The sequence below is a fragment of the Thalassophryne amazonica genome, chromosome 6 (assembly GCF_902500255.1).
Source record: "Thalassophryne amazonica chromosome 6, fThaAma1.1, whole genome shotgun sequence".
NCBI classification, from domain to species: domain Eukaryota; kingdom Metazoa; phylum Chordata; class Actinopteri; order Batrachoidiformes; family Batrachoididae; genus Thalassophryne; species Thalassophryne amazonica.
In genome coordinates, this window is record NC_047108.1 from 67,094,220 (window position 1) to 67,106,492 (window position 12,273).

Sequence of the window (12,273 nt, forward strand, 5' to 3'; positions counted from 1 at the left end):
GTAATTTGATTACTTTAAATTACTTCTGGATTACTCCAATATCAAATATGCTAATACAGACAAAAGAAACTAAATAGAAATAGTCTTGACCACACAGTACAGTTTATTAAGCAAAAATAAAACTGTTTCTTTTACATGGCATGCTCTGTTTTACTTCATATTATGAATTAAGAGCACCCACAATATTGTTTTAAACATACCCAGTGTTCACCTGCTAAATTTTCAACAACAAATGCCAAACAAATGAAGGATAATGAAAACTCAGGTGTGTGCGGATGAATTTGTAATTAAAAGTGGCTTACAGAACAATATACAAAACAAAAAAAAAAGTCTGCTACTTGTTCAGTAAACATAAAATTATCTTACTTAGTCTTTCACATAACATTCGCACCATGTTTAACATATCAGTCCACTTATTGAACTTTCAAAATAAGAACAAATGCATAATGAAAACCATTAAGTAAATACTGTCAGTAAGGAGGCGTGGTCGCCATTTTAATTCCGGGCAACTCAAGTTAGTGATTTGCGTGTATAGAAGTTCAAGAAACAGGTGGAATATGCCGGAAAGCTGCGCATGTTGACAAAACCACAAACGGAGGAACAAGGTAGACAATATTTCCTTCCATAAGTAAGTGGTTTTGGTTATTCTTGTCACTTTGTCCGTGATATTTGGATGATAAACAGCTGTATGTTTCCTGCCGTACCTGTGTCGCCGGATGACACGGACCATTAACTCTTCACTTATGTCTAGTTGATATTTTCCACTGCTAGACCACTGCTAGATCCGTTCCGATCCTAACCTATGGTCATGAGATTTGGCTCATGACCGAAAGAATGAGATCGCGAGTACAAGCGGCCGAGATGAGTTTCCTCCGCAGGGTGGCTGGGCGCTCCCTTAGAGATAGGGTGAGGAGCTCAGTCACTCGGGAGGAGCTCGGAGTCGAGCCGCTGCTCCTCCACATCGAAAGGAGTCAGTTGAGGTGGCTTGGGCATCTTTTCCGGATGCCCCCTGGACACCTCGCTGGAGAGGTGTTCCGGGCACGTCCCATTGGGAGGAGGCCCCGGGGAAGACCCAGGACACGCTGGAAGGACTACAGCTCTCGGCTGGCTTGGGAACACCTTGGGGTTCAATGGCTCGTGGCTCTTTGATTCGCTGCTCTTCAGAAGTGGTAAGTCCACTTCTTAACCCCTCTGAAAGCCATTAAAATATCACGAGTCACTTTTGTGTGGATTAAAGTCACTAACTGGGACTCTGGTCTTGTTGCAGTCGAGAAACGAGAATCGGCCTCCGTTTTGTAACAGCTTTAAACGTTACGCGGCTCTCTGTTGAGACAGAGTCTGCTCGGAATTAATAACTTCAAAACGAATCGCCGCTTTAAATAAAATGACACCTGTTACAAACGTTGCAATACAGACAAACTACAATCGACTAAAACGTTTTTCCTCCCAAAATGAGACGTCCTGCATTCTTTATAAACCTGACTGCAGCACATCTGCAAGAGCTCAGCTCATATGTATGGAAATACATTCATGCCAATAATAATGTCTGAAAGGAAATGCTTTTGACGAAAACTAACAGATTTTATTTGTTTATGTCCAGAGATCAAGGATCCACCATGTAGAGTTTATTATGTCCAGAGTTTAAGGAACCATTAACCAATTTCATATTTATTTACTTTAAGACTCAATAAAATGTTGTTCAATTTCAATTTAATCAGCTTATAAAGCACCAAATTACAACAAAAGCCTGCTCAAGGTGCCTCACACAGAACAGTTCAACATAAAAAAAATTAAAAAAAAAAAAAAAAAATTCAAATACCTAATTAAAAACAGAAGTAAAAGAATAAAACATAACAAAATAAAACTACTCATAAGAAAGAGAATAAAAATAGATTTTAAGTCTTGACTTAATGTCCACGGACTCCAACTGCCTCACTGAGGGCCATGTACTGGTAAACCCAGGATGAGATTGCCCACTCAACAAACTTCCCCAGCCTTATGGACACGATGAAGGAACTTGGGCTGTTGTACCTGGCTTTTCCCCTTTGGGTACCCCTAGAATGGCCAATTTTTAGCTTAACTTCTCAAAAGCTGCCCTCCTTCCGCACCCCCCCGTCGCTTCACTCCCTCGACATTACCACTACGCTAAAATTTGATCCTAGCTAGAACCCTGTTATCTGTATATAATTTTTTTTTTTTTTTTTTTTTCGAAAACATCCCTTCATGAACAGTGACATGACGTCTCCTAACCGGGCAAAATATTGATGAAGTACCCGGATGTTAATGCATTTTCAATGGAGATCCGCGACTGAACACACTCAGAAAAATGCTCGCAAAATACGTGTTAAAAAATGCCATTTTGACCTGATATTGAGCCAGTAAGATTAAATTACATTTAATTATGTCAGGAAAGTATTAAACTTACTCTGACACACACACACACACATTCCCAAATATTAGTGTTGAAAGTTACACGGATCTGCGCTGTTCAAGCTGCTGATCTGAGGCGTCCTGCTGCAGCTGCTGTTCAACACAGCGCTGCTCCTAAAACCATTACAATACATTTATATACATATTATATTTTTACACAATTATCCTTTATTGACTGAGTTTCATTCATGAAGTCAGTGGTGTGTGTACACATCTCTATGTGTGGGTGTGACTGTGAGCGGCACAGCGCGGGTCATTATAATCTCATTATTTTAAGGTGCAAATAAAAAAAAATCACCAGTCTTGAACAATTTTAATCACTAACGACAAGTATTTTAACTAGACATTGGCCTAGCAGTGGAAAATATCAACTAGACATAAGTGAAGAGTTAATGGTCCGTGTCATCGGGCGACACAGGTACGGCAGGAAACATACAGCTGTTTATCATCCAAATATCACGGACAAAGTGACAAGAAGAACCAAAACCACTTACTTATGGAAGGAAATATTGTCTCCCTTGTTCCTCCATTTGTGGTTTTGTCAACATGCGCAGCTTTCCGGCATATTCAATCAATCAATCAATTTTTTTTTTATATAGCGCCAAATCACAACAAACAGTTGCCCCAAGGCGCTTTATATTGTAAGGCAAGGCCATACAATAATGATGTAAAACCCCAACGGTCAAAACGACCCCCTGTGAGCAAGCACTTGGCTACAGTGGGAAGGAAAAACTCCCTTTTAACAGGAAGAAACCTCCAGCAGAACCAGGCTCAGGGAGGGGCAGTCTTCTGCTGGGACTGGTTGGGGCTGAGGGAGAGAACCAGGAAAAAGACATGCTGTGGAGGGGAGCAGAGATCGATCACTAATGATTAAATGCAGAGTGGTGCATACAGAGCAAAAAGAGAAAGAAACAGTGCATCATGGGAACCCCCCAGCAGTCTACGTCTATAGCAGCATAACTAAGGGATGGTTCAGGGTCACCTGATCCAGCCCTAACTATAAGCTTTAGCAAAAAGGAAAGTTTTAAGCCTAATCTTAAAAGTAGAGAGGGTGTCTGTCTCCCTGATCTGAATTGGGAGCTGGTTCCACAGGAGAGGAGCCTGAAAGCTGAAGGCTCTGCCTCCCATTCTACTCTTACAAACCCTAGGAACTACAAGTAAGCCTGCAGTCTGAGAGCGAAGCGCTCTATTGGGGTGATATGGTACTATGAGGTCCCTAAGATAAGATGGGACCTGATTATTCAAAACCTTATAAGTAAGAAGAAGAATTTTAAATTCTATTCTAGAATTAACAGGAAGCCAATGAAGAGAGGCCAATATGGGTGAGATATGCTCTCTCCTTCTAGTCCCCGTCAGCACTCTAGCTGCAGCATTTTGAATTAACTGAAGGCTTTTTAGGGAACTTTTAGGACAACCTGATAATAATGAATTACAATAGTCCAGCCTAGAGGAAATAAATGCATGAATTAGTTTTTCAGCATCACTCTGAGACAAGACCTTTCTGATTTTAGAGATATTGCGTAAATGCAAAAAAGCAGTCCTACATATTTGTTTAATATGCGCTTTGAATGACATATCCTGATCAAAAATGACTCCAAGATTTCTCACAGTATTACTAGAGGTCAGGGTAATGCCATCCAGAGTAAGGATCTGGTTAGACACCATGTTTCTAAGATTTGTGGGGCCAAGAACAATAACTTCAGTTTTATCTGAGTTTAAAAGCAGGAAATTAGAGGTCATCCATGTCTTTATGTCTGTAAGACAATCCTGCAGTTTAGCTAATTGGTGTGTGTCCTCTGGCTTCATGGATAGATAAAGCTGGGTATCATCTGCGTAACAATGAAAATTTAAGCAATACCGTCTAATAATACTGCCTAAGGGAAGCATATATAAAGTGAATAAAATTGGTCCTAGCACAGAACCTTGTGGAACTCCATAATTAACTTTAGTCTGTGAAGAAGATTCCCCATTTACATGAACAAATTGTAATCTATTAGACAAATATGATTCAAACCACCGCAGCGCAGTGCCTTTAATACCTATGGCATGCTCTAATCTCTGTAATAAAATTTTATGGTCAACAGTATCAAAAGCAGCACTGAGGTCTAACAGAACAAGCACAGAGATGAGTCCACTGTCCGAGGCCATAAGAAGATCATTTGTAACCTTCACTAATGCTGTTTCTGTACTATGATGAATTCTAAAACCTGACTGAAACTCTTCAAATAGACCATTCCTCTGCAGATGATCAGTTAGCTGTTTTACAACTACCCTTTCAAGAATTTTTGAGAGAAAAGGAAGGTTGGAGATTGGCCTATAATTAGCTAAGATAGCTGGGTCAAGTGATGGCTTTTTAAGTAATGGTTTAATTACTGCCACCTTAAAAGCCTGTGGTACATAGCCAACTAACAAAGATAGATTGATCATATTTAAGATCGAAGCATTAAATAATGGTAGGGCTTCCTTGAGCAGCCTGGTAGGAATGGGGTCTAATAAACATGTTGATGGTTTGGATGAAGTAACTAATGAAAATAACTCAGACAGAACAATCGGAGAGAAAGAGTCTAACCAAATACCGGCATCACTGAAAGCAGCCAAAGATAACGATACGTCTTTGGGATGGTTATGAGTAATTTTTTCTCTAATAGTTAAAATTTTGTTAGCAAAGAAAGTCATGAACTCATTACTAGTTAAAGATAATGGAATACTCAGCTCAATAGAGCTCTGACTCTTTGTCAGCCTGGCTACAGTGCTGAAAAGAAACCTGGGGTTGTTCTTATTTTCTTCAATTAGTGATGAGTAGAAAGATGTCCTAGCTTTACGGAGGGCTTTTTTATAGAGCAACAGACTCTTTTTCCAGGCTAAGTGAAGATCTTCTAAATTAGTGAGACGCCATTTCCTCTCCAACTTACGGGTTATCTGCTTTAAGCTACGAGTTTGAGAGTTATACCATGGAGTCAGACACTTCTGATTTAAAGCTCTCTTTTTCAGAGGAGCTACAGCATCCAAAGTTGTCTTCAATGAGGATGTAAAACTATTGACGAGATACTCTATCTCCCTTACAGAGTTTAGGTAGCTACTCTGCACTGTGTTGTTATATGGCATTAGAGAACATAAAGAAGGAATCATATCCTTAAACCTAGTTACAGCGCTTTCTGAAAGACTTCTAGTGTAATGAAACTTATTCCCTACTGCTGGGTAGTCCATCAGAGTAAATGTAAATGTTATTAAAAAATGATCAGACAGAAGGGAGTTTTCAGGGAATACTGTTAAGTCTTCTATTTCCATACCATAAGTCAGAACAAGATCTAAGATATGATTAAAGTGGTGGGTGGACTCATTTACTTTTTGAGCAAAGCCAATAGAGTCTAATAATAGATTAAATGCAGTGTTGAGGCTGTCATTCTCAGCATCTGTGTGGATGTTAAAATCGCCCACTATAATTATCTTATCTGAGCTAAGCACTAAGTCAGACAAAAGGTCTGAAAATTCACAGAGAAACTCACAGTAACGACCAGGTGGACGATAGATAATAACAAATAAAACTGGTTTTTGGGACTTCCAATTTGGATGGACAAGACTAAGAGACAAGCTTTCAAATGAATTAAAGCTCTGTCTGGGTTTTGATTAATTAATAAGCTGGAATGGAAGATTGCTGCTAATCCTCCACCCCGGCCCGTGCTACGAGCATTCTGACAGTTAGTGTGACTCGGGGGTGTTGACTCATTTAAACTAACATATTCATCCTGCTGTAACCAGGTTTCTGTTAGGCAGAATAAATCAATATGTTGATCAATTATTATATCATTTACCAACAGGGACTTAGAAGAGAGAGACCTAATGTTTAATAGACCACATTTAACTGTTTTAGTCTGTGGTGCAGTAGAAGGTGCTATATTATTTTTTCTTTTTGAATTTTTATGCTTAAACAGATTTTTGCTGGTTATTGGTAGTCTGGGAGCAGGCACCGTCTCTACGGGGATGGGGTAATGAGGGGATGACAGGGGGAGAGAAGCTGCAGAGAGGTGTGTAAGACTACAACTCTGCTTCCTGGTCCCAACCCTGGATAGTCACGGTTTGGAGGATTTAAGAAAATTAGCCAGATTTCTAGAAATGAGAGCTGCTCCATCCAAAGTGGGATGGATGCCGTCTCTCCTAACAAGACCAGGTTTTCCCCAGAAGCTTTGCCAATTATCTATGAAGCCCACCTCATTTTTTGGACACCACTCAGACAGCCAGCAATTCAAGGAGAACATGCGGCTAAACATGTCACTCCCGGTCTGATTGGGGAGGGGCCCAGAGAAAACTACAGAGTCCGACATTGTTTTTGCAAAGTTACACACCTGTTATTCCACCTGTTTCTTGAACTTCTATACACGCAAATCACTAACTTCCCCGGAATTAAAATGGCGACCACGCCTCCTTACTGACAGGATTTACTTAATGGTTTTCATTATGCTGTTGTTCTTATTTTGAAAGTTCAATAAGTGGACTGATATGTTAAACATGGTGCGAATTTACTGAACAAGTAGCAGACTTTTTTTGTTTTGTATATTGTTCTGCAAGCCACTTTTAATTACAAATTCATCTGCACATGCCTGAGTTTTCATTATCCTTCATTTGTTTGGCATTTTTTGTTGAAAATTTAGCAGGTGAACACTGGGTGTGTTTAAAACAATATTGTGGCTCTCTTAATTCATAATGTGAAGTAAAACAGAGCATGCCATGTAAAAGAAACAGTTTTATTTTTGCTTAATAATAAAGTGCTTAGTCAAGACTATTTCTATTTAGTTTCTTTTGTCTGTATTAGCATATTTGATATTGGAGTAATCCAGAAGTAATTGAAAGTAATCAAATTACATTACTTTAATATTATGGTACTTGGATTACGTTACTGATTACATTTTTCAACAGGTAACTAGTAACTGTATCAGAATACATTTTTAAAGTAACCCTCCCAACCCTGGTCGTTAGTGATTAAAATTGTTCGACAAGACTGGGGATTTTTTTTTAAATTTGCACCTTAAAATAATGAGATTATAATGACCCGCGCTGTGCCGCTCACAGTCACACCCACACATAGAGATGTGTACACACACCACTGACTTCATGAATGAAACTCGGTCAATAAAGGATAATTGTTTAAAAATATAATATGTATATAAATGTATTGTAATAGTTTTAGGAGCTGCGCTGTGTTGAACACAGCAGCTGATACAGGACGCCTCAACTCAGCAGCTTGAACAGCGCAGATCCGTGTAACTTTCAACACTAATATTTGGGAATGTGTGTGTCAGAGTATGTTTAATACTTTCCTGACATAATTTAATGTCATTTAATCTTACTGGCTCAATATCCTGGTCAAAATGGCATTTTAACACGTATTTTGTGAGCATTTTTCTGAGTGTGTTCAGTCGCGGATCTCCATTGAAAATGCATTAACATCCGGGTACTTCACCAATATTATGCCCGGTTAGGAGACGTCATGTCGCTCTCCATGAAGGGACGTTTTCGTTTCAAAGAGAAAAAAAAATATTATATACAGATAATATCATAAAATGCATTAAAATTGTAATCCTGTGAACTAATCTCCATTTTTACTAAATATACCTGTAATCTGAATACGTCTTTTTTTCTGTAACTGTAGCGGAATACAGTTACCTTTTTTTGTATCCTAATTATGTAACGCCGTTACATGTATTCCGTTACTCCCCAAGCCTGTCAATAATGGCGCTGTCAGCTGAGAGCGAGAGAAACTGGCGGAGCAACAACGATACCGAAATGTGTGGATTTAAGATACCATACAAAAGTATTGATATGGATTCTGATATGGAATTACTCAATGCAGTTGATGAGATGGAGAACTCTGTGGATCTGCTCACAGAATTTCTAGTTTGGCATGAAGACGCTGTTGCTATGGTCAGCTTTGCCCACTGTAGCAACTTACAGAAAAAAAAAAACATGCAAACAATGGAATTGGATTAGAATGGGAATAACCCCCTTGTATCTGATGATTTGCGGACGTTAATGCTGGATTACGGTCGCAAATATCTGTTTTACTCAATTGTGACTGTAATCCACCATAAACATCCGCAAATCATCAGACACAACAGGATTATTCCCTAAATTTCTATAAGGAATACAGACAAAGCCACCTTGCTGTTTACTTCAGTGCATGAATGTCAGTAGCTATTACCTGGAAAGAACCACATTATAAATCAGAATATAAATCCTCAGCTTTTCATATGTCATCATAATTACCTTTAGTACAATCTCAATGGTGAACACCGTTGTAAAGACAATGTCAGAGTAGGCCAAGATCTGCAGAAAAGCAACAAACAGTTGAGTTGTTGATGTACTTGTCTTTATTTATGGGTTACATGCACTGTGGTGTTTTGTCACCTGGTTTCTGTAGGACTTGGGGTCAATGGGGTCCTCAGCAGCCAGAGAGATGGATGAGAGCAGGATGAACAGGAGGATTAAGTTGGTGAAGGATGAGGCGTTCACAATCTTGTAACACAGCTTACGGAACCTGACACACACACACACACACACACACACACACACACACACACACACACACACACACACACACACACACACACACACACACACACACACACACACACAAATGAGTTTGTTTTTATTAAATAAAAGTCAATGCTGAAGCAGAACTGCTGTGATTTTCCTGTCTGGTGTTGTACAGGAAAAATGTGTGGTCCCTACTTATTCTGAGGGCCAAAGATGAAAAAGGAGCTGGCCTCAGGCAGAGGAACTGCCTCTTCCTTCAACTGAAGATCGGCCATCGGTCGAGGCCGAGGACTGATTGGGATTTCAGGCTCCACTTCCTCATCGTCACCTGTAATATGAAAGTAAAAGACAAGTTGGCAAAGTCAAAATCATGCAGGTAATTGTAAAGAAATATAAACATTGCATTATTGGATCCCAGAGGAAGCCAATTAAACAAGAAAACAAAGAAAACATACATACTAAAATACAACCCCAGTTCCAATGAAGTTGGGACGTTGTGTAAAATCTAAATAAAAACAGAATACAATGATTTGCAAATCCTCTTCAACCTATATTCAGTTAAATGTACCACATAGACAAGATAGTTAATGCTCAAACAACACAGACTTTTTTTTTGTTTTTGTGCAAATACGTATTTGCTCATTTTGAAATGGATGCCTGCAACACGTTTCAAAAAAGCTGGGACAGTGGTATATTTACCACTGTGTTACATCACCTTTCCTTCTAACAACACTCAATAAGTGTTTGGGAACTGAGGACATTAATTCTTGAAGCTTTGTAGGTGGAATTCTTTCCCATTCTTGCTTGATGTATGACTGCAGTTGTTCAACAATCTGGGGTCTCCGTTGTCGTATTTTGCGCTTCATAATGCACCACACATTTTCAATGGGCGACAGGTCTGGACTGCAGGCAGGCCAGTCTAGTACCTGCACTCTTTTACTACGAAGCCACGCTGTTGTAAGACATGCAGAATGTGGCTTGGCATTGTCCATGCCATGGACACTACCACACCCCCATACCATCACAGATGCTGGCTTTTGAACTTTGCGCTAGTAACAATCTGGATGGTCCTTTCCCTCTTTTGTGCGGAGGACACAACGTCCATGATTTCCAAAAACAATTTGAAATGTTGACTCATCAGACCACAGCACAGTTTTCCACTTTGCGTCTGTCCATTTCAAATGAGCTTGGGCCCAGAGAAGGCTGCGGCATTTCTGGATGTTGTTGATGTATGGCTTTCGCTTTGCATGGTAGTGTTTTAACTTGCACTTGTAGATGTAGCGACAAACTGTGTTAACTGACAATGGTTTTCTGAAGTGTTCCTGAGCCCACATGGTAAGATCCTTTACACAATTATGTCATTTTTTAATGTAGTGCCACTTGGGGGAATCAAAGGTCACAGGCATCCAATGTTGGTTTTCGGCCTTGTCGCTTATGTGTAGAAAATTCTCCAGATTCTCTGAATCTTCTGATTATATTATGGACTGTAGATGATGGAATCCCTAATTTCCTTGCAATTGAACGTTGAGAAACATTGTTCTTAAACTGTTTTACTATTTTTCACGCAGTTGTTCACAAAGTGGTGATCCTCACCACATCTTTGCTTGTGAACAGCTAAGCCTTTTGGGGATGCTCCATTTATACCCAATCATGACACTCACCTGTTTCCAATTAACCTGTTCACCTGTGGAATGTTCCAAACAAGTGTTCTTTGAGCATTCGTCAACTTTCCCAGTCTTTTGTTGCCCCTGTTTCTTTTTTGAAATGTGTTGCAGGCATCATTTCAAAATGAGCAAATATTTGCACAAAAACAAAAAAAGTCTATCAGTTTGAACATTAAATATCTTGTCTTTGTGGTGTATTCAATTGAATACTGTCAGGGCTCATGATGGATTGACACAGGAAACAGGTGGAGACCAATGCAGACTCTCAGACATGGCTGGTTGTGATGAATAAAAGGCTTTATCTGGTAACCAGGCAGTAGAGTCGGTACACGGGTAATCAGATAATGAGGCAGAGGTATCCAGAGGTATACAGGCTGGGACGTGATCAAAAATACAAGCTGAGGTTATACCAACGGCGTGAGGAGTTTCACAGGCAAAAACAGAGGCAGAGTCAAAATACAAGCTGAGTTCAGGATTAAGGCAAGGCGGAGGTCAGAGCAAACAAGCAAGGTCAAAACACTAAGAAGCAAACAAGACATGAACTAAAGGTGAGAAAGTGAACAAAGTCAACAATTGGGCAGTGAGCTGTGGAACTGTGAGGGCTTAAATAAGGAGCAAACTAATCAGGGTGGTGCGAAGCAGGTGTGTGGAAGTCTCTGGAACAGGGCGTGACCGGGGAAGACAAAGATTGAGCACAGTGCAAGATAGTGAAGGAAAGCACAGAGTGGAGTGATGAAAGAGACAAAGACATGTGAGCAGGTGCAAGAGCGGGAGTGAATGAAAACACAAACCAGACAGAATCAAAGTGTGAGACAAAGACACAATGGCAGGTGCAGTGATAAGGAGTGGGAACATACTCAGACGTGCGTGAGGGAAACAGAGAACTATGAGCAGAGCTAAAATGGAATCTAAGGACCGAATAATATATTAACAAGACCAGACAGAGCGTGACCACGAGAACTGCAAAAATAAACAGATGATAACTAAATGAGAAATAATGAAAACACAACCTGGCACAACAAAGTATATGCAAACGGAGACAAAACAAAACTGGTGACTACGAATCGTGAAATTAATAAAACAAGATAGCTGATAAACCGAGAATGGAAAAAATGACAAAGGGAGCATAATCCAGTGAGCAATACTGAAGATTAAAAATAACAAAAACCTGTGACTAAGCATTATACAACAAATGTGATAAACAGAACTAAACTAAGACTAAAGTAACTTAAAAGACCCAGAGTGAACCAAATACAAACTGCACAATAAATGATAAGCAAAGAATGAACCATTGACGAAAGTGTAACACAAGGAAAAGCAACAAATAACTGAATGACTGCAAACTAAATGATGAGGTGCTGAATGAAAACAGTGACTAAATAATAAACAAAGTAAAACAATAAACAGAACCAAACTGAGACTAACATGATAAAGTATGAACTAATGAAAAGTAAAACCAGAAAATCACAAAAGAAATATGCCAAGGGCTAAGACCTAAAACCCGAGCCGGGGCCGAGCATGACAAATATAGGTTGAAGAGGATTTGCCAATCATCGCGTTCTGTTTTTATTTACATTTCACTGAACATCCTAACTTCATTGTAATTGGGGTTGTATAATGTAATCATCACAGTTGAAAGGAAAGGCTT

General features: G+C 39.5%; 1 protein-coding gene across 1 annotated transcript in view; it reads right to left on the reverse strand.

The window, feature by feature from the left end:
* Window positions 1–12,273, reverse strand: part of LOC117512349 (dihydropyridine-sensitive L-type skeletal muscle calcium channel subunit alpha-1-like) — a 107,567-nt gene that overhangs the window by 66,898 nt on the left and 28,396 nt on the right. Inside the window, exons 17-19 of the mRNA XM_034172377.1 lie at window positions 9,157–9,289; window positions 8,833–8,962; window positions 8,692–8,751 (exon numbers count right to left, since the gene is read on the reverse strand). Coding sequence (XP_034028268.1) covers window positions 8,692–8,751; window positions 8,833–8,962; window positions 9,157–9,289 — 323 coding nt within the window. The remainder of the gene's footprint in view (window positions 1–8,691; window positions 8,752–8,832; window positions 8,963–9,156; window positions 9,290–12,273) is intronic.